This window comes from Syngnathus floridae, chromosome 9 (assembly GCF_059516105.1).
Source record: "Syngnathus floridae isolate MCC-2025c chromosome 9, RoL_Sflo_1.0, whole genome shotgun sequence".
Lineage (NCBI taxonomy): Eukaryota > Metazoa > Chordata > Actinopteri > Syngnathiformes > Syngnathidae > Syngnathus > Syngnathus floridae.
In genome coordinates, this window is record NC_142421.1 from 10,037,818 (window position 1) to 10,060,247 (window position 22,430).

The 22,430-nt window shown below is 41.9% G+C and overlaps 1 protein-coding gene and 1 long non-coding RNA gene across 7 annotated transcripts in view; one reads left to right on the forward strand and one right to left on the reverse strand.

Moving 5' to 3' along the window:
- Nucleotides 1–22,430, reverse strand: part of sipa1l2a (signal-induced proliferation-associated 1like 2, genome duplicate a) — a 64,316-nt gene that overhangs the window by 1,779 nt on the left and 40,107 nt on the right. For 3 of the 5 annotated variants that reach the window (XM_088385942.1, XM_088385940.1, XM_088385941.1), the window contains 12 exons: nt 17,620–17,874; nt 16,385–16,531; nt 14,878–14,981; nt 14,710–14,798; nt 13,678–14,051; nt 11,671–11,946; nt 10,849–10,902; nt 9,627–9,765; nt 6,219–6,438; nt 4,912–5,043; nt 1,117–1,234; nt 496–571 (listed from right to left, as the gene is read on the reverse strand). In XM_088385942.1, coding sequence (XP_088242068.1) covers nt 496–571; nt 1,117–1,234; nt 4,912–5,043; nt 6,219–6,438; nt 9,627–9,765; nt 10,849–10,902; nt 11,671–11,946; nt 13,678–14,051; nt 14,710–14,798; nt 14,878–14,981; nt 16,385–16,531; nt 17,620–17,874 — 1,984 coding nt within the window. The remainder of the gene's footprint in view (nt 1–495; nt 572–1,116; nt 1,235–4,911; nt 5,044–6,218; nt 6,439–9,626; nt 9,766–10,848; nt 10,903–11,670; nt 11,947–13,677; nt 14,052–14,709; nt 14,799–14,877; nt 14,982–16,384; nt 16,532–17,619; nt 17,875–22,430) is intronic. The other 2 variants (XM_088385945.1, XM_088385943.1) reach the window with 2 other exon arrangements.
- Nucleotides 248–13,456, forward strand: LOC148393419 (uncharacterized). Of its 2 annotated transcripts, XR_015860627.1 has the most exons (4): nt 248–597; nt 9,573–9,677; nt 12,518–12,634; nt 12,725–13,456. It is a non-coding gene; the product is annotated as an uncharacterized LOC148393419 (long non-coding RNA). The 2 variants fall into 2 exon arrangements; XR_015860626.1 differs by lacking the exon at nt 9,573–9,677 and having other exon boundaries at nt 249–597.

Consider the following 22,430-nt stretch of genomic DNA (forward strand, 5'->3'; position numbering starts at 1 on the left):
GTCCACAGGGTCAGGGGTAAGCACAAATAGACAAATATACATCTATGGACAAATTTGAGTCTTCAGATAACCTAAGCCGAGCATATAGGTACATGTACCAACATGGAAAATCCACACAGAGAGGCTGGAGGCAAGATTTAAACGGAAAACCTCAGAACTGTGAGTCAGACGTCCTAACCACTCAAAGGGCATAATTAAAAATCCTTAAAAAGAGGTGGATGAAAGCGCCTCCATTACAAACGGTTTTCATCATTAAAGGGAGATATTAACATAGCAAAGCAGCCTTTTTAGCTTGATAAAAGTACACTTCCTCCCATTTCTACGCGAGTGATTAGAGGTGGGGAAACATGAAGGCCCAACACAAAGAGGCAAGCAAGGCAAGCTATTGAATGAAGGAGCAACCATGAATATATTCTGAGCTGAGCTGGCGTGGAGATAGCAAGCAAACGCGACGATTGAAAGCTGAAGCAATACAACAGTTGTGGGTGAAGTTACCTTTCGGAGGTCATGCTGGAGCTGCCTGAGGATCACCTCGAGCTGGTTCACTTTGCCAGTCAGTGTAGATGGGGAGCTGCAGAGCAAGAGATAGAATACAAGGTAAAACATTTAATTACCATATTTTCCAGACTATAAGGCGCACCGGACTATAAGGCGCACCTTCAATGAATGGCCCATTTTAAAACTTTGTCCTTATATAAGGCGCACCGGACTATAAGGTGCACCATTAATGCATCATGTCAGATTTTTAATCCAAATCAAATCATTCTCCATTTCATCTTTTTTATTTCAACTTCAAATGCAACAAATTATTTTATAATCACAAAATAATGATCCATGGTCTTTTTGATTGATGATTCATAGTCTTCAGCGGGCCACTTATGATTGATTTCATGACACAATGCTTCGGGCCAGTTTAGATTTAGGAATTTGGTCCATATATAAGGCGCACCGGACTATAAGACGCACTGTCGGCTTTTGAGAAAATTTTAGGTTTGTAGGTGCGCCTTATAGTCCGGAAAACACGGTAGTCTCACAGGGGGGAAATCTGGTATCACAGGAGACAAAACAAATACTGTTACTATAAGCTATACAATAAGCGCTTATGTCGGTACATACTCTGTATCCAGTGCCGCTCCTTCCGCCTCGACAACCCTTCTGGTCAGCTCTCGAGATAGCTCCAGTGCTTCGGCCCGCTGCATGTCCGTCATGGTGCAGAAAGATGCCACACGCTGGTCTACAGACACAATGGGTCAAATATTAGGTCAGAATGTTACCAAAAAAATAAAAATATGCTCCGCTTAGGATAGAGCAACTCATTCAAGCAAAGTATGAATATGAATTAATGTTTTGGGGATATGGGGGGAAAAAACGCGGAGTCTCTCAGAGCGATCAGGAAGCAGACAATATGGAACAAGGTGGTAAACAGAGTTTTGAGTCCAACCCCCTCTCAGAGTTTTCCTCTGGCAGCTGTTTGCTTCTTAATGGGCTGAGAGGAATCAGGCATGCTTCTTTTCTTGTATCAGGCCCTTAAGCTTCCTAAAATCCCAGTGGAATAGCCAAATTTAGCATGTTATGCTCGGGACCGCTCCGTTTTAGAGGCATAATGCTCTTTTCTTAAGTAAGCAGGCTCCCTCTCTGTCTTGCGCCGATGGTGTGAGACACATGATAGGGAAATCTGCATAATTCACACGAGAGATTAAGAAAAACCCTTCCTTTAATGTAGCACTAATCCACTCAAAGACAAAAAGCTAATTGAGTCTGGAGGTGGATACTCAGATGAGTCAGGAAAGGGACAGCGAGCTCTCATTTACATATGAATGAATATTTTCTTGATATTACGCCTGTGTTTGAAAGATTAAAAACACAGAAAAGCGATTTGTGTGTTTTGGACGATGCCGCGTCCAGCTTGAATAGACATTGAGACAAAAAAAAAGCAGCCGCTATTAGATTTGACTGGAAAAGACATTTTACAGCCGTGTGCCATCAACATTTGTGCAGTCTGATTGAAAAGAAGCCATTGAAATGTCATATTTTTGTTGCGAAAATGTAGTAGGCCCCCACTCTGTGGTATGTCTCGGGGTCCAAGTGAGCAGTGGTGGTAAATGCATTGCTCCAAGCTAGTTAAGTATACATGTACATGGCACAACAAGAGCCCCGAGCCACGTTCCGTTCCAACGACAAGCCTCCATTTGTACACGCCGTCGCTCTGGTCCGGCCGGGCTGCCTGTCATTCTCACTGGTTCCATTCCACTTAAATGAGTTGCTGCAGGGCAATGTGGCAGAAAATGCATCAGTGAAGAATCTGAATCAGGAGTTCTTATTAATTATGACAAATGAATGGTCACATGCTACATTGCCCGCTCAGTCGACTCGGGGTCAGGGAAAGTTCAGGCGTGCTGGCGTTTCTGTGAGTAATGGGGGATACTCTGCAAACAGGCTCGTAAAAAGGGGGAGGGGGGGAAACATGATGCTGACCATGACAAAATGATGACACGTGTCATCACTTCTTGAATGCCATTAAAATATCTGACTTGGCAGGGACCGGTTGGTCATTTTGAGAAGACAACATTGTTTGTTATAAACTAGTATGAGATGCTTTTTTAGTATGTTAGCATTATAATGCAAAAAAAAAAAAAAAAGAATTTCACATGAGGATTGGACCAATGTTAAATCTTATTGCATGATGTAGATCTAGATGAGCATCCAGGAATTCATATACATAATTTTGAATATGGACACATTACAACCAGCTCGAGAAAATCGGACTGGAACAGTATCATGTCCTTTGTGTTTGTCTTTTATTTTTTTATGATTGCTTAATGTGTTATTTTTTCCATTAACATAGGAGACAGGAGTCTACCACAATATACAGTGCCGTGAAAAAGTTTGTGAACCCTTAGGATTTTACAATATATTTGCACTTTTTTTAAAGAAATGACGGTGACAAGTTTACAAAAGTGTTACAGGATATTGACACAAGGCTAGTTAGCATTGACACAAATCTGCAAAACCCTGTTTTAACAGGAAGCATAAGAAAATAGCAAAAAAATCAAAACACAGGTGTGAATAAGTTTGTGAACCTTTCCACCTATAGAAGTTAAAACTGACTGTGTGACATGTCTTTCAATACTAGATGACTTCGGGTAATTTCATGTGACTTGACAGACCTTAAAGCCACACTTGTTGTATACGCACCTGAATGTACTTGTCATTTAGTAGAGCTATACCTGCGTGGACACAAACATTACAAATCTAGCAATGGGAAGATCTAAAGAGCTGTCTCCAGACCACAGAGGAGCAATAATTGCAGCTCACAAATCTGGAAAAGGTTACAAAACCATAGCCAAAGATCTGCAGCTACATGTTTCAACTGTAAGACAAGTGATTTACAAGTACCAAGAACATGGAGTAACTACTTCACTTCGAAGATCTGGTCGTCCAAGGAAGATAACAGGCAGAGCAGAAAGAGAGATGGTGAGAGAAGTCACTGATAACCCCAGACTTACCTCTAGAGACCTTCAGAAATCTCTCTCAAGCAAAGGAATTGAAGTTCATGACAGCACCATCAGAAAAAGACTGGCTCAGAATAACCTTCATGGAAGGGTAGCAAGGAAGAAGCCATTACTATCAAAAAAGAATATTGCAGCTCGGTTAAAATTTGCTCAAGAGCACATAGGAAAGCCTCAAGAATTTTGGAACAACATTTTATGGACTGATGAATCTAAAATAGAACTTTTTGGCCAAAATCAAAACAGATTTGTTTGGAGACGACCAAACACAGCTTATCAACAAAAGCACCTCATCCCTACTGTAAAACATGGAGGAGGACGAGTACTCGTATGGGGCTGCTTTGCAGCAGCAGGACCAGGGCAACTTACCATCATAGAAGGAATCATGAATTCCGAGGTTTACCAAAATATTCTGGAAGAAAACGTTAAACCGTCTGTAAAGAAGCTCAAGTTAGGAAGAAACTGGATGCTGCAACAGGACAATGATCCAAAGCATGCAAGTAAATCAACATCGGAATGGCTCAAAAAGAAAAAATTCAATGTTCTGGAGTGGCCCAGTCAAAGTCCAGACTTAAATCCGATAGAAATGTTGTGGTCGGACCTGAAAAAAGCAGTGCACCAAAGAAAACCATCAAACCTTGGACAACTGAAGCAGTTCTGCAGGGAGGAGTGGCCCAAAATCTCCCCAGCTCGATGTGAGAGACTCGTCAGTACTTACAAGAAAAGATTGCAAGAAGTCATTGCTGCTAAAGGAGGTGCAACAAGCTATTAACTCTGACTGTTGGCAAGGGTTCACAAACTTATTCACAACTGCGTTTTCATTATTTTGTTATTCTTGTGTGTTTATAGTTAAAATATAGTCCTATTAATTTGTATTCAGCCATAATGGCAATGTGTCACCATTCTGTAACACTATTGTGAACTTGTCTCCGTTATTTCTTTAAAAAAATGCAAATATATTGTAAAATCCTAAGGGTTCACAAACTTTTTCACGGCACTGTAGCAGTATTTTTGGTCTTGTCGGACAAAAAGCTACGCAAATAATTTCCATAAAAATATCATGCTGTATAATCAAAAAAGGGCCAAAATCCACCCGAAGGCTGATTACTTGTTGAGCGGTGAAATGTTGGGCTTACATTGTCAAAAACAGGCTCCAAGCGAAATTGCTTGACAGGAATCAGAATGAGGCTCAGAGCAGAGGGTAAAAAGCAACCATTCCCAAAGGTTGCCTCCATGAGCACTTTGGAGAGACGGGGGAAAAAAACAAGCACTATTCTAAGCCTACACATGCAAGAGAGAAAGTTCTTGCAGACTGCAGACAGACAAACAGATAAGCTAAGCAGCAAAGAGGAAAGGCAGCCGGTGTCTAGGGGGCGCTAGCAGCTTGAGGAAGGCAGGTTACCTTCAAAGGCTTTTGCTGCGTCAACCAGGTGAGACCAGTCCAGGCCTGTGGCAGTCTCTGGGAGGGGCATGAGGCCCGGGTCGCTGAACTTGGACCTGTCTGCCAAGAAGCCGTCAGAGAACCAAAACTCATCTGCAGAGACAGGCCCAGATCAGATCAGTGTCTGGTCCTGGTGCTGAGTTTGGGGCTCGTTTTGGAGTTGCCATCAATTTGCAGAAGGGCATTATGTGAAGGGTTAAGGAGGGAGAGGACATCCAGGAAGGTGCGGGGTGAGGGGATCTCTCATTTCATTAGGATGTATATTTACAGCAGCTATCTTTAAAATATGCTTAAGTTAAACAGCTCATTTAAAATCTGGCATTTAAGTCAATATTGACTCTGAATGCCTCAAACTGCAAACTAATTTTGTGCGCACAGTTGGGTGGAGTGACATAAACTCATTTCTCTGCATAACAATTGCAAAACACAGAGAGAGGCAATAAATAACCTGTCAAAATGAATGTCTCATGTTTCAATCAATATCGCTCTTCCCTGAAAATGTCTTCAGCCAAGTCTTGGCGCTAAATATATCCATTCAATCAACAGTCCGCCATTCCAAAGAGGCATTTTAAGCAGCATGAGATGGAGACCGAAGAGTGGATACTTCCCTTCTATTTAGCCAGCAGTTTGAGGGATTCACTCTTTACTAAATTGGGCTGTTTCAAAATGGAAAAAGCGAGAGCCGCTGTTCTCAACCACCCTTCAAAACAATCAGGAATCCATCAGGATGACAGCTAGACAAGGCTAAGAAGCCAAGTACACCCTTCCCCCCCAAAAAAGCTGGTTTCTGTCTAGCCGCGACAGCCAGAGACGACCGAGGAATAATGTGGAAATGAGACATGAGGGACAGAGATGGGAAGCAGACAGTGACTGATGAGTGAACGAAGCATCACGTCTGACACACATCAGCACGGAGACATGGACACGTTCTCGTCGGAGCTAAGCTCAAAGACCTGCAGTGGTGCAAGCAGGACACATCACAGCTTTTCCACTAATCCATATTGAGATGATGCTGCGGCAAGCACGGCGGCCTCTCGTAGGCATTGCGCCGCATAACACACACTTTCAATTAGGTGGCGATGCCAAGGAGTTTTCCTCAAGTGTTTTGCTGGTGGGGCCAGTGAAATTGTTTTGATAGAAGTAGCTCTTCAAACAAGTATCTATAAGATGACTCATCTGGAGCCAAGTGAGAAGAGACACTTGAATAAGATGTGTCGCTTGCATCAAAAAACAAATATTTGTGTCTTCTGTACTAAGCTTGTACTTACTCCTCAGGTTGGACTGGGGTTGGTTGTGGACCATGCGAGGGGGCAGCGTGCAGTGGTAAGGTGGCGTGGTGCTGAATAGAATGTCGTTAGGCATGGCTTGGTCCAGCATGGAGCTGTGGGAGCTGGCGTAGGAGGAGCCCTTGCGGTTGCTACATACGCTCTCGTCCGATAACGTCCGGTACAGAGAATGACGGGGTGATAGACTTCCCGTCACAGACAGCTGGGTGGAGTAAAGAAAATGGACAGCTTATCAGGAGGGAGTCACTGACAATCTGAAACACTTTAATCAACAATGGGTGGTTGAGGAAATCACAGAGGAAACAACATCAGGAATTAACAAGAAGTAGGAAGCAGTACGCATGCCTCAGCTGCTTGACAAACAATAACTAAAGTCAACATTCATTGTTAATGCAATATCAGGTAAAGCGACATGTTTTGCCAGCATACGACCTTGTAATTTACTAGTCGTACTAAATCATACTGAAACATTTTGGCAGAGCGCTGTGTACAACCAGTATGGACCAACAAATTCATCAATTGATCCATATATAAGGCGCTCTGCATTATAAGGCACACTGTGTTTTTTGAGTAAATTTTCAGTTTTTAACTGCGCCTAATAGTGCGGAAAATACGGTACTTTGTTTAAAAGTAACATTTCATTGTTTCCACATTTTACAATTAACAGTGGTTAACTAGTTTTCACACTTGTAGCTGGAAATCGCAACATTCTACTGGTATTAAAGAGACAGTATTATTATTCCCTCAAGTGACAGAGTAATTTGTTACATGTGACGTAGTCATTAAACCAGGAAATTTGTGATCTGGTGATTTTTCCCCCCGTAGCAGAAAGGTGGCGGCGAGACATGTCAGGGTTCAGTACAGTGAGGCCTACCCAAAAAAAAAATAGCGAATATTACTAGACACAGGATTATATGAAAAAATATATCTTAATGTGGTAATACTTTTGCATATTATGGAAATGAATGGTGTTTTTAAAATAAACAAACCCTAAAAAAAAACATTCTACACTGTCCCTTTAAGTTTCGAATTAAGGGCTTCTACCCTCTTTAAATCTACAATATAGTACACAAAATACTTTCATTCTCATTGATTATATGGTGGAACAAGTTTTACAGCACTGTGATATGCTTCTGGCTAAGGCTTTTTACCAAGGTACAGCCAATAGTATAGTCTACTAAATCACCTTTTTGCTGAGCCGAGTGCATACTTGCTCGAGAAGGCTTATACTGTGCAAACATCTTTGTGTGTGTGCTCGCCACAATAGACTGAGAATGGACTCTTAGAGGCCAGTGCAGCGTAACCACATACATAAGAGTAGGTAGGAGAGTTGGAAAAGCATTTTCCTCCTGAGGGCATGTATGTATGTTCGTGAGGCAGGATACATAGAGTTTCAAGGCCGTGTCCAGAATTTTGACAGGGATCTCCTCTCGAAACACGCAAAACCACACAGCGCAACCCAATCTGTCATTGCCCTGTTTAGCTTACATAAATATTGCTGGAGTGGCATCAGAAGTAGCCACAAATGATATGCAGGGCTGTCAGCCAGATGAGTAAATGTCAGCCTACAGCTTCCCGACTTTAAGCATCAATGACTGTCATCTGCGCGAGCCAACACCCAACCGTCTCTATTTCAAAGACAGCGTAACCACGAATCCCGCAGTGCGAAGCTAACAGACAGCGAGTGCATCTTGAACGTGAACATACATTGGAATTCAAAGGAGCGGACCGACGCACTCTGCTTCCTTAAAATCTCTAACATGTCAAATTCTCACTCATCAAAACATTAAGCAGGATTTAGAACTTCCCTTCATGTGAAGAGAAAATAGCCTCGATCACAAAGCACACACATGGACCAAAGGTCAGTGAAAACATTTGTGAGCTAATGATTTGCAGAAGCCACATGTTATTGAAGCTTTAATCAGAGAGGTGATTTGGGAACCTGCGGTGTACTTTAAATAGCTTTAAAATAACATTTTAAAGTTGTTTCCAGGTGCTAAATGTTATCGTAACAGCCCAAAATTCCACGCCTGGTTTGGAGTATCGTGAATTCTTTACCTCATGCGCTTATCAGCCACACTAACACATCCACCTATATTTTCCCCTGATTTATCGGAGTTTTTCCTCAGTGGACAAAGCCAACGAGCGGCATATGGAACCCCTTGACGTGCCACTTGGGAGGATGTGTTGGACAAGCAGTTTCTTTCCCACAAGAGGAGCCGTGCGGTACACTAAGCTGCAAACGGCCTTTCCTTTACGTCAGCCGCACAATAGTCAGCCTGTCCGTGGAAGGGACGTCCCGGCGGACATGGTGGTTGCCAAAGAAAATCTCTCAGCACCTGCTCAACCACACAAAGAATGGCATCGGGCGGCTGCCGGAAGTGACACATGCGCTAACCTTTTCTGTAATACTCTCCTTGATTACATAGAGGCCCAACCACGTCACATTGTATTAAATTAGAAACGATCCAATGGTTTTTTCCAACATTGTCACCAGTGCAATGTGCCAGCTGATGATTGAAAACATTCACCTCCAACAAAAGAGCTGTATGTATTCATTAGGATTACCCAGTTTGTATACAGTCGTTTGGGCATGCGTCTCCCTCCAAGATTGCTTTTCCAAATGTTATCAGGCAGAGGATGTGTGCAAACAAAGGCTTACAATTTCAACTTGCACTCTGAGAGCACTTTTGGGGATTTCATGTCGAGCTTTACTACGACATGGAGGGGAAATGAAATAAAATGACGCAGACACATCTGTGTTATGTTCATTTTCAGAACAGAAAAGAGCTGTTTTACGGTGTAAGGCCAGTGCGTGAAAATATGACAAACTAATCAGAGCCCCAAGATGCTTTGTGCGAGAACACGGTTGTGTGCCTTCCTCCTCTCATGAGAGGAAGTGGATTTTGCACAAGAATTGAGTGGCATCCAAAAATAACCCAATTGTGCATCTCTAGGGTCCCTTCCAGGAAGATAATAGATGGAGGACAGCAGGAAGGGGGTGGTGGGGCTGGGGGAGATGATGCAATTAATCGAGTCTGTAGGACCCAGCAACAGCAAACATCATTCCATTCTGCGCCTTTAATCCATAACATCCCAATAGAGCGGACTCAGGCTCTGTTATAAATTGAATTTACCTGTCAATAGCAAGCGAGATAAAGGCTCTGGTGTTGGGAGGGAGGAGTTGTAGCCGCAGATGTTTGCTCTGCTTTTTCTGCCTTTGCGGTTAGAGGTTATCTGCACGGGTTCACGCTTTGAATCCAGCAAAATGGCCTAAGGGTTGGTTGCTCATATCTGTGCTTGATACTTCCAATGCTGTGTTTTCTCATGTTAAAGTTTAACAGGTTCCATTTGCACGCACGCCATGAAAGATGTAGATGGTGGCCTCACCTTTTGACCCCTGCCTTCTCCTTGTGGACTGTCGGGCAGCATCATTTTCAGGTATTCCTTCTTTGAAAGTCTCTGCAATGATTTTCCATCCTGCTCGGTTGCCTGAAGGAGGCAGGCGGCCTCCTGTGCATACAGCTGCCTAAAGACAAACAACAGCAAAGCCCATCAGCAAGGTCATGCAAGCTAAGTCCTGCAGGGGAGGCTTGGAGCCAGCCGGCCTGGGTTCAGCTTTTGAAGAAAGTATGTCAGTAACACACAAGGCAACTCGGGTGAATCTGATTTAGCATGCCAACATCAGGCAACATCAGTGGTGTGAAGGAGCAGAGCTGGAAAGTGTGAAGAACACAGCCAAGCACCGTGAGACGGAAGGAGGGAGGGGTTGGGGAACAAGGAAGGATTTGTAGATGAATGACATCAAAAATATTGCACTCTGTGGGAGTGTACAGACACCACTGAAGTAGGACATAAGAGGTGCAGGACTCAGAAGAGGGAGCATGTTTTGATTTGTGGGCGGTGGGTTGGGGAAATTCAGATGCTTTTAGAGCAAGCACTCGGATGTGCGCGACCTATCCGGTAAAGTGAGCTGCCAGTGAGGATGGCACAGTGTCAGCGCTGCTCTTGGCACTTCTGTTGGCACAGAGTTTGATGGCTACGCTGGGAAATTACCATACACAAGTCTGGCTGAAATGCTACACATTGACACGTGCACATGTGTTAAAAGATGCATTCTTTGGCTTATATTTTGTAATAGAACCGTTCTGGTTCTTCACTGTGTGGCTAATTGTTTTGGGCACAACTTTTCCACATTAACTACAAATGTATTCATTATAGCTTCAAGTAAAACATCTGCTACCACTGGCTTACTCTGTGAAAGAATAACAATAGAGTGTAGTGTTTACTGTATGTTAACCCGCCAAACACTCCACAAGCTTGTCTAACATTAATGTTATTACCCAGCTGGAACATTGCAGTGTTGGCTAAGGGGCTGACACAAGGACTTTGGGGTAAGCAGTAGTGCGCTGTAACATTAGTCTGCAGAGACCCGGAAGAAATGTCACAGCCACTGATGCACAAGTCATTAACCTCCACTTATAGCAAGCAACCATCTTGAGGGAGTGATGGCAGTCGGGGAAAGGGTAGTGTGTGTGCGTGTGTGTGTATGGGGGAGGTTCACAATGGTTCAGAGCTAGGGCCAGAGGGTTGATTTCCACTGATTGTGTACCTTGCACGCTCAGACAGCATTTCGAGAAGGAGCGCTAACAAGCTTTCAGCTCCTCTGGAAGAAGAAGGAGCAAGTGGAAGAGAAAAAAAAAAGATGGAGTTAGGAGCACCGTTACAAATACTGACTAGTGTTACAGTGGGTCAAGAGAAACATCATTATGTTACAACAATATCTGTGAAAAAATATTACACCATTCATCACGAGACGGGCTTATGTAAGGTAAAATAAATAATAAACAACCTCTTGGGTGGGATAAGTGAATTAGGGGGCTTTTTCATAAGTCTGCAGAAGATGACTTCAGCACATGTGATCAATCACAGAGCGCTTAAAAAACAAATATCGAAGAGTAGATTAAATTACTTCAAAGATGGAGCAAAGTTTTACTCTCGCAAGTCCCCAAACCCATTTCATCATCGGTGAGTCTTTGCAGGAAATAAGCTTCAACCAGTACGGAGTGATGGCATCCTTTTGCATCCCCCCACGACTGTTGTGTACTTGTCATCTCATAGCAGTGTGTGGATCTCTCATTGGCATCCACAAGAGACGGGCTACAAACTGAGGCCGGCAGTCCACGGGGATACGTCTCCTTGGAAACGATCAATAACCACAAGTGACATATGCCAAGTGTATGATGTCCGCGGCTTCATTGAGCGTATTTGTTCCGTAGCTGTCTGTCTCAATCAGGCTGAGTTTGTGCACACTGGGAGTCCGCTAGACAGAGTGGGTGCTTAGATCGGGTCTGGCAGATACGAAATAATCGTAACCGATGATTCTCATGCAAAATCATATTTCTTTCTCCATCTTGTTAACAAACACACTCACCCACACTGTGACATGTTGGGAGGTTCCTCATTGCTGTGATTATCATCACCGTCATTATTAGTTGTCTTCTCTGGAAGATTGCCATCTGGCTGTGGACATGTCTGTCCACTAGCCTCTGAGCCGGCATCCGGGCCACAATCGGGGCTTGGCCCCGGCTGGGGCTCGGGCTCTGCACCTGAGTTGCTGGTCTGAGGGACGGTGTACACCTTGGTGGAGTCGGCGGACATACGATATCTGGCACCACGGGCCAACGGACTGCCAGAGTGATGTGAGCCACTGACAGAAAAGCAAAACAAAAGAAAACAAAAAAATGCAACTCAAAAGTTGACCATGCATGAATTGAGTCAAAGCGGGCAAAAAATATGAATGCATAAACAAACATGAAATGATATCAGCATTAAGATAATAAATAAAAATCATACAGATATGATTCATGTAGAAAGATAATCTTCCTTCCTAATTAATGTTTAGATTCAATCTAAATCTTGTGTGCAACTAATAGTTGGCATTAGCTGGCGATAGTCTCCACTTGCATATTCATGACCATCTGGACCACACCCCTGCTGTATTTGCCCCTGCTGCACTGTTGGTTTGAATGTTCAAAAACAATTACATGAAAAAGATGGGAAGCATCAGGGTGGTTATGGTGTGATGGTGCTATGGACTAGTTCCTTATTCAGGATGCTCTTGAGTTGGGCTAGTTCCCACAAACACTACTAATTAGAGCAAATTATGCAAACATAATCATGTAATGGATGCCATAAACACAAGACTCCAATTCTATTTTTTGGCCACTGAGACCAGTGAGTGCTAGACTAGCCTTCTTCACACCACTCCTCTTTCCCAGATGGGCAGCAGCCTGGTGAGGGGCATTTGGACAAGAATGTGATGAAGCACGACCCCATGTTGCTCCAGTCTGACAACAGCTCCAGCAACAATCCTCAACACAGCTGGATGAGTCAAAGTGAGTTGAGAGCAAGGATGGGTGAAAAGTGTAGCTTTAGAGCCCGTAAATAAAATATCCTCGTGTGTGTTTTTTTTTTTTTTTTAACAGAATGGGGCATGGCATGGTGTCTTGGTGGCGAATGTAACGCGGGATTGTGTGGTGAACCGTATAAGCAGGAATCACTTGGTGTGTTTTATCTCGAAGTCAAATCAATAACCCGATACGCTAGAAATAAAGCCACAGCAGACTCAAGTAAGTCCAAAGAAAAAGAGGAAAAAAAATCAAGGAGGTTTGAGTGGTTCATCTCCTTTTGTTTCTGGGCTTCCTCAAATAATTATTTTGTGTCCTAAATGTTAAATAAATTTGTCCAAGATGTACATATACGTCCAGCAACACGAGGGGTCACATGGGTTGCGCAACATTTACAAAACACAGATTAAATTAGTCAGAGAGATACAATGTTGCGTAATCTAAATTCTATTAAGTCTTATTATATAACGCTACATACATGTGAGTACGGGAGGACACAGATCATAGTTTGGTGTTTGGAACAATGTCATATTTTGTTTGTGATTCTCCTTCATGTTCATCCCACCTTTCAATAAGACCTTGAATTTTTGTCATTCAGTGATGTGCAAAGTGTTTTTAGAGAAAAAAAACTTTGATTTGGCGTTGTCCTTCAGCCGCGAGAATTGCAACAAGCCATATGCCTCAATTTAAATGACAACACTTTCGGGATGAGTACTCTTCATGCTTCTATTCAATTTTTGCAAGCGAGTGAAAATCCAAAAGCCAAACGAAAAATTGATATTTATGGGAACATGTAAAATACATTTGGAAGTGCGCATTGATGTTTTCTCTTAAAATGTCCATTGAATAGAAATCCCTAATACATATTACTTGGGCTCAAATTTTCTCACTTCATTAGTCATCTACATGCTTCCCCTCTATTTGTTTTAATATGTCGTCCATATAAAACAAATCAAACAATGTGTGTTAACACAAAAAATAGTGCCATTGACAATAACATCTAGAGCTGTCGTTTCGATGATGTGCCGTACCTCGAGTGTGAAGAGATCTCGCTGAGGTCTCCGATGCTTCCTTCTGCCACATTACTCGCCATCAAAGCAGAAGCGTAACACTGCGGCAGGTATGGTTTTCCATGATCTTCTTCAGATGCTCCATCTTCATGGTGCTCTGACACCCATGGGTGTCCCTGCTCCCCCGCCCTGCTCTGCATCAACACCCGAGCCCCCGGGACCATGCAGGGATTGGTGTCGATGCCGCTGTCTGTGGAGGCCCCTTTGATGTAAGTAAGACCCAACATCTCCGGGTCCATCAAATCTCCTGAGCCAAAATGCTTATCATCACTGTTGCTGGAGGCATTGCTGGATAGAGTGTTGCTACTTGAGTGGCTTGAGTTTTTATCGCCCATCTAGGGATGGCAAGAGAATCACATATACACAGTATATCAGACAAGGTCAGACATACATTACAGGCGTTTTAACATGGACATAGGAGGATTCAACTTTTTTTTCGAGCTAGCTCTACAGAAGAAAATGTCAGCCTTGTTCCTCCTAATTAGTCCTACTTGGGGTGTATAATGTAGTTAGCATCATGGAACTTAGTTTAAAGTACCGTGACTTCAACTTTGCTACCGCTCAACTTAAATCAACAGCCATGTAATTTATTTTGTTGACTAGAACAACGGGCGAAATGTAATTTGGGATCTTTGGGGAGGCAAATTAAGATCACACCATGTTACATCAAAAAGACCAACGTTCCTTTTTTTTTTTTTTTTAAATATTGTTTGGTGTCAAGAGACCAGTTCCACTTTTTATCCATTTCCCCTGGGGTGATATGACAACATCTGAATTATGAAAGCCTTGGTTGTTGTTAATGCTGTCACTGGTTTGGAAAAGAATGCACCACTGACAGAAGGGCTATTGTTCGGAATATATTCAAGCTTCCGGGTAAGGTGTCTGGACAAAGAAGAAGTGATAAGATAGGACATGACTGAAGCCACACAAAACACTGCTGAGAAGCAAATGAGTCTTAAATGTGTCCATTACTTGAGACAATTGAACTTTTACCCTGGAGAGCTTGTTGGGAGAGTCTTTGCTTCCTTCTCGCTGCTTCAGAGGGTTCAGGATCTTAGTGGAGGGGATGTGCCACTTGGCCTCTGCGGACCCACATAACTAAACGTAAACAACATTATCCAACTCGAGACTATGGCTACCATGGTTGGATCGAGCACTCACCTGCCGACCTGGTCCTCTCTAAAGTGGGTTCTCGTTCCCTGTGCATGTCTCCATCGCCTCCTTGGATATCTTCCCCATGCTCATGAAGGATAGGAGAGGGACATCTGCAGAGACAAACACCAGACAGGAGGTGGTGAGCATTGTTCTCCACAAGGAGAAAGGCTCATAATAGATTTTCCGCAGAGGTAACGCAATTAGTGCGCAATCACCGGGAGCTGAAACACTTGAGCTTAGAACAGAGAAGAAAACAAAAGAGCTTTCAGATGACTCAGCATTCCAGTCTTGAGAAAAAGAAGAGCTACTTTTTTTTCCAGCTGGCTTTATAATTAAAAAAAATTAAAAATTAAAAAGCGATTAGAACGAATAGAGGTTCCCTCCTCTACACTGCCAGTCATGCTGTCCTCATGATTTTTCTCAGCCGTCCTAGCTGGAGATCAATGGACTCGTCAATGTGTCACGTTCTGTTCTGTCAGCTCTGACGGACCACAGCAACTCGCATCCCTGCAAATTTAGTGCACCATTGAGGCTTCTGACAGGAATGTAGCAGCATGGAGCAAGGCATTTTGTCAAGGGCTGTAATCTCTTCGAGAAGTATATTGGTCTCTGGTGCATTCTGTTCATATGTCAGTAACAGGTTGGGAAGTGGTAATCTACTGGTCTCTGGATTTAACTGAAAGTATGATTCATTTTTTCGATTTAATTCATTTCCAAACCAGACTTTTTTGAATGGCCTCTGAGTTCAGCAGGCCAGACAGTCAGCAATTCATTATAATGGTTTTATCATTTCGTTTCAGTGTTCTGTGAAAAGAAGCTGGAAACAGTCTGAAATTACACACAAAAAAACCCAAAATAACTTGGCTTTCCAAGTGAACTGCCTCCACTTCAAAGCAAGGACATTGATCTTTTGGGGAGAATTTTTTTTTTTTTTTAAATGCGCCTCTTTCCAAAGAGACCTCATTTCCTCAGTGCGGTTCAACTGACTCTGTTTGATTGACATGAGCCAACAAAGGAATTACTATACTGACAAACGTACTTGAATGTAAAACACCTGTTGAACCCATTTTGCAAGTTAGTGGTTATACTTGGCAGGTATTTTAAAATCATGATCCATGATACAGCAAAAAACAAGCACGGCAAGGCTCGATATTTAAACTAATACTGGATGAACAGCCTCAATCAAGTAACTTGTCCATTTAAATTCTTTGCTTAAAGCTTTTGCTTGAACAAAACGACTCTCTATATATCCAATGCAAACAAACAAACAAACAAACAAACAAACAAACAAACAAACAAACAAACAAACAAACAAACAAACCACAAATAAATACACGAATAAATAAATAAATAAATGAATAAATAAATAAATAAATAAATGCTTTTGTGAAATCACATGTATTAACTACTGCAGAAACAAACAAAAAAATCTGCTCTGATGACCACAAACCTTCAAATAACTAGGATTAAAGTATGACTTGTGAAAAGGAGTACCATTGATGTGGTCACCTACCCATCATATCCAGGCTGTTGGGACCAGGAGCTGCTGCCACAAGGTCCTGGATCGCTGGAGGAGGACTGGTTACTAGGGGAGCTGCGGTAATGGTGGTCTCCCTTGTTACAGGAAACAACCTGGGGATTCTCCAAATCCTGCATCATTCTGCAGAGCAAAAAGAGGCCAACGTCTGAGGGATAATAATTACTCATTTAGATCGGCCAGTGAGCTTTAATCCATCTATTTTGTGCAGTGATTGTCCTCATTTTGGCCGCGGGTTAGCTGGAGGTTCCTAACTGACTTTGGATGGGAGAGTGGTCACTAGCCAATCGCACTCACATTCATGCCATGGGCAAATTATTATTTTTTAATTAACCTGAAAATAATGTTTTTGAAGTGAGAGAATTCAGCGTTCCCATGAATAAAATTAATACATATAAGCATTACATATGGGTGGGTATCAGTAACGCTAGAGTAATTAATATAAGCTGATCAAAATTTGTTTCTCCAAAACATTTTGTTTGCAGAGTTCCAATGCAGCATGAATTTTAAAAAAAGTCTATTTAAAAAAAGAACTCAAAGAGAATGCAATCTCAGTAAAATTCTATTCTGATTTATATTTTCTTCTTCTAAATTCTCGTGCCCCATAGCTCTCCTCTGCTCTCACTCCTCCATTAGATGGTTTAGAGTGGAAGTCTCTTTGTTTCTGCAGTAATTGGCTGAGATGAGCTGTGCCGTGCCAGTGTCCCGTCACCTCCTCATCAGTAGACCGCAGAGGCGCAGGGAGTGTGGAGTGGGAGTCATACACAGAGTAAAAGAAAGAATGGAAAATGGAGTGCTCCCACTGACAGCGACTGTGATTAGGCAGAGGAGATAGCCGTTATCCCAGTACAGTCAGAACAGGCCAAACCACAGGGGGTCATTTTGACACCGTGAAAAGGTTATCATGACTGTGGGGCTTTCATTAGGCTGAACAAATCACTGCTTTACATGGCTGGATGGAGATGTCCTAAAGAGGCTGTCAGAAAGATGAGACTGGGAGCTACATTCAAAGAGATGGGGACTAAAAGGTTCCATTCATATTTATACGATAGCGCAACATAAAAGTGCTACTTAATGAGTTTTGTTTTTCCATCCATCCATTTTCTACACAAAATACCCGCCATCCGCAAATGAATCTCTTATCCTGGAAGAGAAATAGGGGTTCATTTTTATGCAATGCTTTATAGTATAAAATCAACAAGTGAGTGTACCTGGATCCATCTGGTAACTTCCTGTCAAAGGAAGTGCTTCGTGGGATGGCGGCCTGGTGCTGTTGCAGGATCTGCTGGCACTGGAGGCGATCAGGACCCTGAGTGGGCGACCCTCTGGTCAAAGGAGTACCAGCCGTCGCGGGGACCCTATGCCAGGTTGTGTTCCTTCTGAAAGGTGTCTTGTACTCGCAGGGGGTACCCTCACTGTCGACTTTGTACTCCACCATGGGAATGCGATACAGCTCAGAGCAGCCCCTGAGAAGAAATTAAGATGGTAAGCCACACATTTGTGTATTGTAGAAACAACAGCATAAAGTATTAACAAAACGACTAACTCATAATTGCTTCGAGTAAAAGCTGTTAACAATCCATACTTTAATATTTCCATCATCCATCTTATCCATGGCTTTTGGAAAATCAATGGAAGAGAACCGATATGCTTCTGATGACTAATTAGCTGAGTGCTAATAGTATAAAAACTGAGTGGCTTAGTGTGTTTTTTAGGGGAAAGAAGACACTCTGCAAGACTGGAGAGAGCAATGAAACAGAACATAAATATTATGCTAAAAGATGCAAAACTGCTCTGTGGAGGTGAGGCTTGAACTCAAGACTTGATTACTAACAATATGGAAGATCAAATTCTTATTAACATGCAAATTAGTGCATATTTAATGTGAGGGATATTTACAATAAAGTCAGAGACTGTGCCGATCATTTCCAAATAATATTTCATAATACATCTATTAATTAAATAATGTCTGGATTTGTTAGATGGATTTGTTTAACCATTTAATTAATGTTTTTAATTGATGTAATGATGTAACTAATACCTTGCTACAATAAGGGCAATAATTATTGCATCATGTGTTATCATAATAATGCATTAGAAGAATGCTGGAAGTGTTACAACATATCACAACTGGTCAAATACGGTCAAACAAAAAAAGATGGGTCGCTTACTTTTTTACTATGAAAACTCCAAATTCCTTATTTCCATCCGTGTGCTCATACTGTATGCACACCAACACTTTATAATTATTTCAATGTTTTATTGTGAACAACAGTGAACTTCTCTGAAATACCCAGACCTCGGATGCTGTTTCATGCAACACTGATGGTGGAGCCTGGGCTCTGTGTATATTTGAGGGGGAAAGGGTCAGGGTTAAACATTCTAGATGTTGTGCAAGCTCTCCACAAGCATCTCAAGCATGACCCTCATGATTGCACTTGCACTATTTTCCACAATCCAATGCGGGTTGAAATCTATGAATGCATTGCTGTGGTCAGAAGTACAAACAAAGAGGCTTGAGGAGGGTGAGTATCAAGGGAAGACAAGTAGACACTCTCATCCGACTGGCTGGCTGTTTACAACTGGCATCTGAGTGGTGTTGTGGTTGTGTTACACGACACAACATTGGAATCATCCCCCACGTGTTCACCCGTCTCACACCCATACGGCCAATGTCAACATCACGTCATGTATGCACATCCTAAAGATCTCATGGTTTGAATAATTGATTGACTTCATGACTAGTATGTCACAACTGAAAATAAGAGATGGCACAGTATCATTGGTGGCAGGGATGGAAGAAGCGGCGGGAATGAGGAAAGGCGTTAAATCCTCAACAATGTTCCAATCTTTCTCCGGGACTGCTAACCCACTCATTACCTTGATGAACTGTGTGTACATGGTAATGCCAGGTTGCCACACGCAATTATTCCCTCAACGACTAAATGTGGTTAACAGCTTGTCAACAGGAAAGGTCTCGGTTTTTGTTCCTAGCTGTGCTTTTAACACAAGAATGATTAAGAAGTGACAAGGTATGATCTAATGTTACAGCTCAGTGCCTGCCAGGCTGACTGCTGAAAATAACCATCAAACTGGACCGGGGTTACTTGCTTTGAAATATATAGGGGAATTCTGTCTTTCTGTGTATAAATCATGGCAGAACAGCAGGAAACCAGCACTAAACCTGAGCTTTAGCATAGTGTTGGAAAAACAGACTGGTAGATGCATTCATTCAACTGGAAGGAAAAGAATTGGTGTGAAATGACATGTCTGCTTCCTCTCAATCTGCACAAGCTAATGCAGGTTTTCTTATAGGCCTACCATATTTTCCTCACTATAAGGCGCACCGGATTATAAGGCGCACCTTCAATGAATGGCCCATTTTAAAACTTTGTTCATATATAAGGTGCACTGGATTATAAGGCGCATAGAATACATAACTCAACGTTGCTCAAACGTTAATGCAATCACAATATAGTAACACTCAAAATAGTGAAAACAATAACAATATATCAATAACTCAACGTTGCTCAAACGTTAATATCACACAACACACAAAATAAACACATAAAACTTACTTTAATAAATTAGTCCTCATCCACGAATCCATATATAAGGCGCACCGGATTATAAGGCGCACTGTCGGCTTTTGAGAAAATTTTAGGTTTTTAGGTGCGCCTTATAGTGCGGAAAATACGGTACATTTAACGACATCGGCATGGAGTCGATACAGAAAGATGACGTATACAATTTGCTCTCACGTTGTCATGTTTTTCTTTGGAGGAAATCATTTGAACGTTTCAACCATTTTAAACGCCGTTGCCAAAATGACATTAGTGGTTACTTGGCCAGTTGGGGAGCAATCAGTTATTGGTGCCTAACAAAATAGAATAGATGAGTGTGACAACAGGACCTTGGACCTCAGTCAGGGAGCCGTCACTTCAATGACATGGCCAGGGATTGAAAGACATGCTAATCCATTCCCACAGTCCATGTCACAGCAAAGAGCCAGAGAGGTTACGACCTCCACCAGCTCTTTGTAGAGCATCATTGTCCTGAGGTTCATTAGGAAGGTGTGATCCAAAGTGAATACGTTGCAAAAAAAAACCCCAAAAAAAACCTCTCAATGATTTCTTTGCCAAGAAATGTGAATCAAAGAAGGGCTTCAGTGTAGAAAGTGAAGGGATTAAGAGGAGCTATTTGTGATGCAGGTTAGGAATGTTTTTGTTTAGCAGCTTTTTCTTTCACAGAGTGTCATCATGGGAAATGAGAAATCCGGCTTAACTTGAGTCCAGATGAAAATCCATGATGACGACTGATGGCACTTCAAAGTAAAGGTCACGAATGGCCATCTAAATGTCGCGAGTAATACTTGTTATCAGCGGGGGTGTAGAGCAGGTTAAGCCCCCTTTAATTTCAGATAAACAGTAAATCTGGGGATCAGAAGAACCTACACAACGATAGAATAAAATTAATTCCTATTATTATGTTTGTGTTATTTTCCATTTGTACCTCATGGTCATCTTGCATTTAAATCCAAATTAAACTCATTTGTATACTTAAAGACTCTGTATCAAAAAACGGTCAAATGAGCCATTATTTTCATGACTCTTATTCATTTTGATATTTCTTCTGACCAATGGTGGACAAGCCTCTGGCACTGCTACAATTGGCTAAAAGCATATCCTGCCTCGAGTGTAAGGAAATCTAGTTATATGTACGTCATGTCAGAGCCTTGGCTTCACACACAGCTCTTATAATTTAATAAATATAGACGGCTCCAAAAGGTGACATAAGATCAACCTTGATACGATAGAAATCCCAAATGAAAAAGCTCTATAAATATTCTCCTTTCAAATGACATTTGGATATAAATAGTGCGATCGCGGGTATATGAAGCAGGTCATATTGTCTAGAGGGCATGAGACTCGTCCATTGTTGAGCTTGCCCCCATCGTGCAGCTCACGGGGAACTGACAGAACCCTTCAAGCCCCGGCTGAATTCCTTTCTTTTGAGATCATTGTGAAGAAAGCAGAGCACTCATTGTTGACTGCTACATTTAAGCGACTTTAAAACTCAGCCAGCAGAAAGAAAAAAATAAATTGAGAGCCCTTACATCTCTCCACCTGACCTCTCGCCTCTTATTTGACCGAGCCTTGGGAATTTATTCACAAGACCTCGAGATGGATCTTTTGGGTTCTCATGAAACAGCATTAATTTGTGTTTGACAAAAGAGAGAAATTCCATGGTAAAGCTCCAAAGCATAGACCACTACGTTCTTCTATGGTAATACCCACTAATCTGCCAAATGTATCTGTTTGTAAATGCCACATCGGGATCAAATAAAGTTCAATATGTAAAGTATCGTGTCACCTTGTAAGCTTGTATGAATAATTTTCTTTGGGGCTCATGCTAAAATTAAACAGGCACTAGCACTTTAGTTTCCTATGTTTTCAGAGGCTGGAAGAGTTTTTGTAGGATGATTGTTTTGCACCTATTCAGAATCCCTGAACTGCAATTATGACTAGTGTATCATCATTTATGATCACTGATCTTGGTAAGAGGATTAGACAGCAGTTTAGCTAGAGGCTGCTGTTGAACTCAAACAGGAAGAATATTAGGCTACCATTTTGGGAAAAACAATATGTTGCCAACAGAGAAAACTTAAGTCAAAATCAGTGATGAAGCTAACACTTTAATAAATATGTTTGCTTTCCTCAAGCTTTCTCATATTTTATTTGTAACGTAAACTGTTGATCTATTCATCACGGCTGTGATTCAAAAATATTGCCCATATCTGGACAGTCAATTTTCAGACTCATATTTTTTATTTGCAACAACCCACAAGACAATTCTGCCTTGCTTATTTGTAAGTGAAAGAAAAGATTACAAAAGAATATGAATGTGGTATAGCAAAACATCTAGAAAACAAAGATAATATGAGTGCAAAAATGGGGAGATGAAGCCTTTTACAAACATTGAATTGTTTCTTAAATACTGTTATACGCTTGGGTTATAGGGA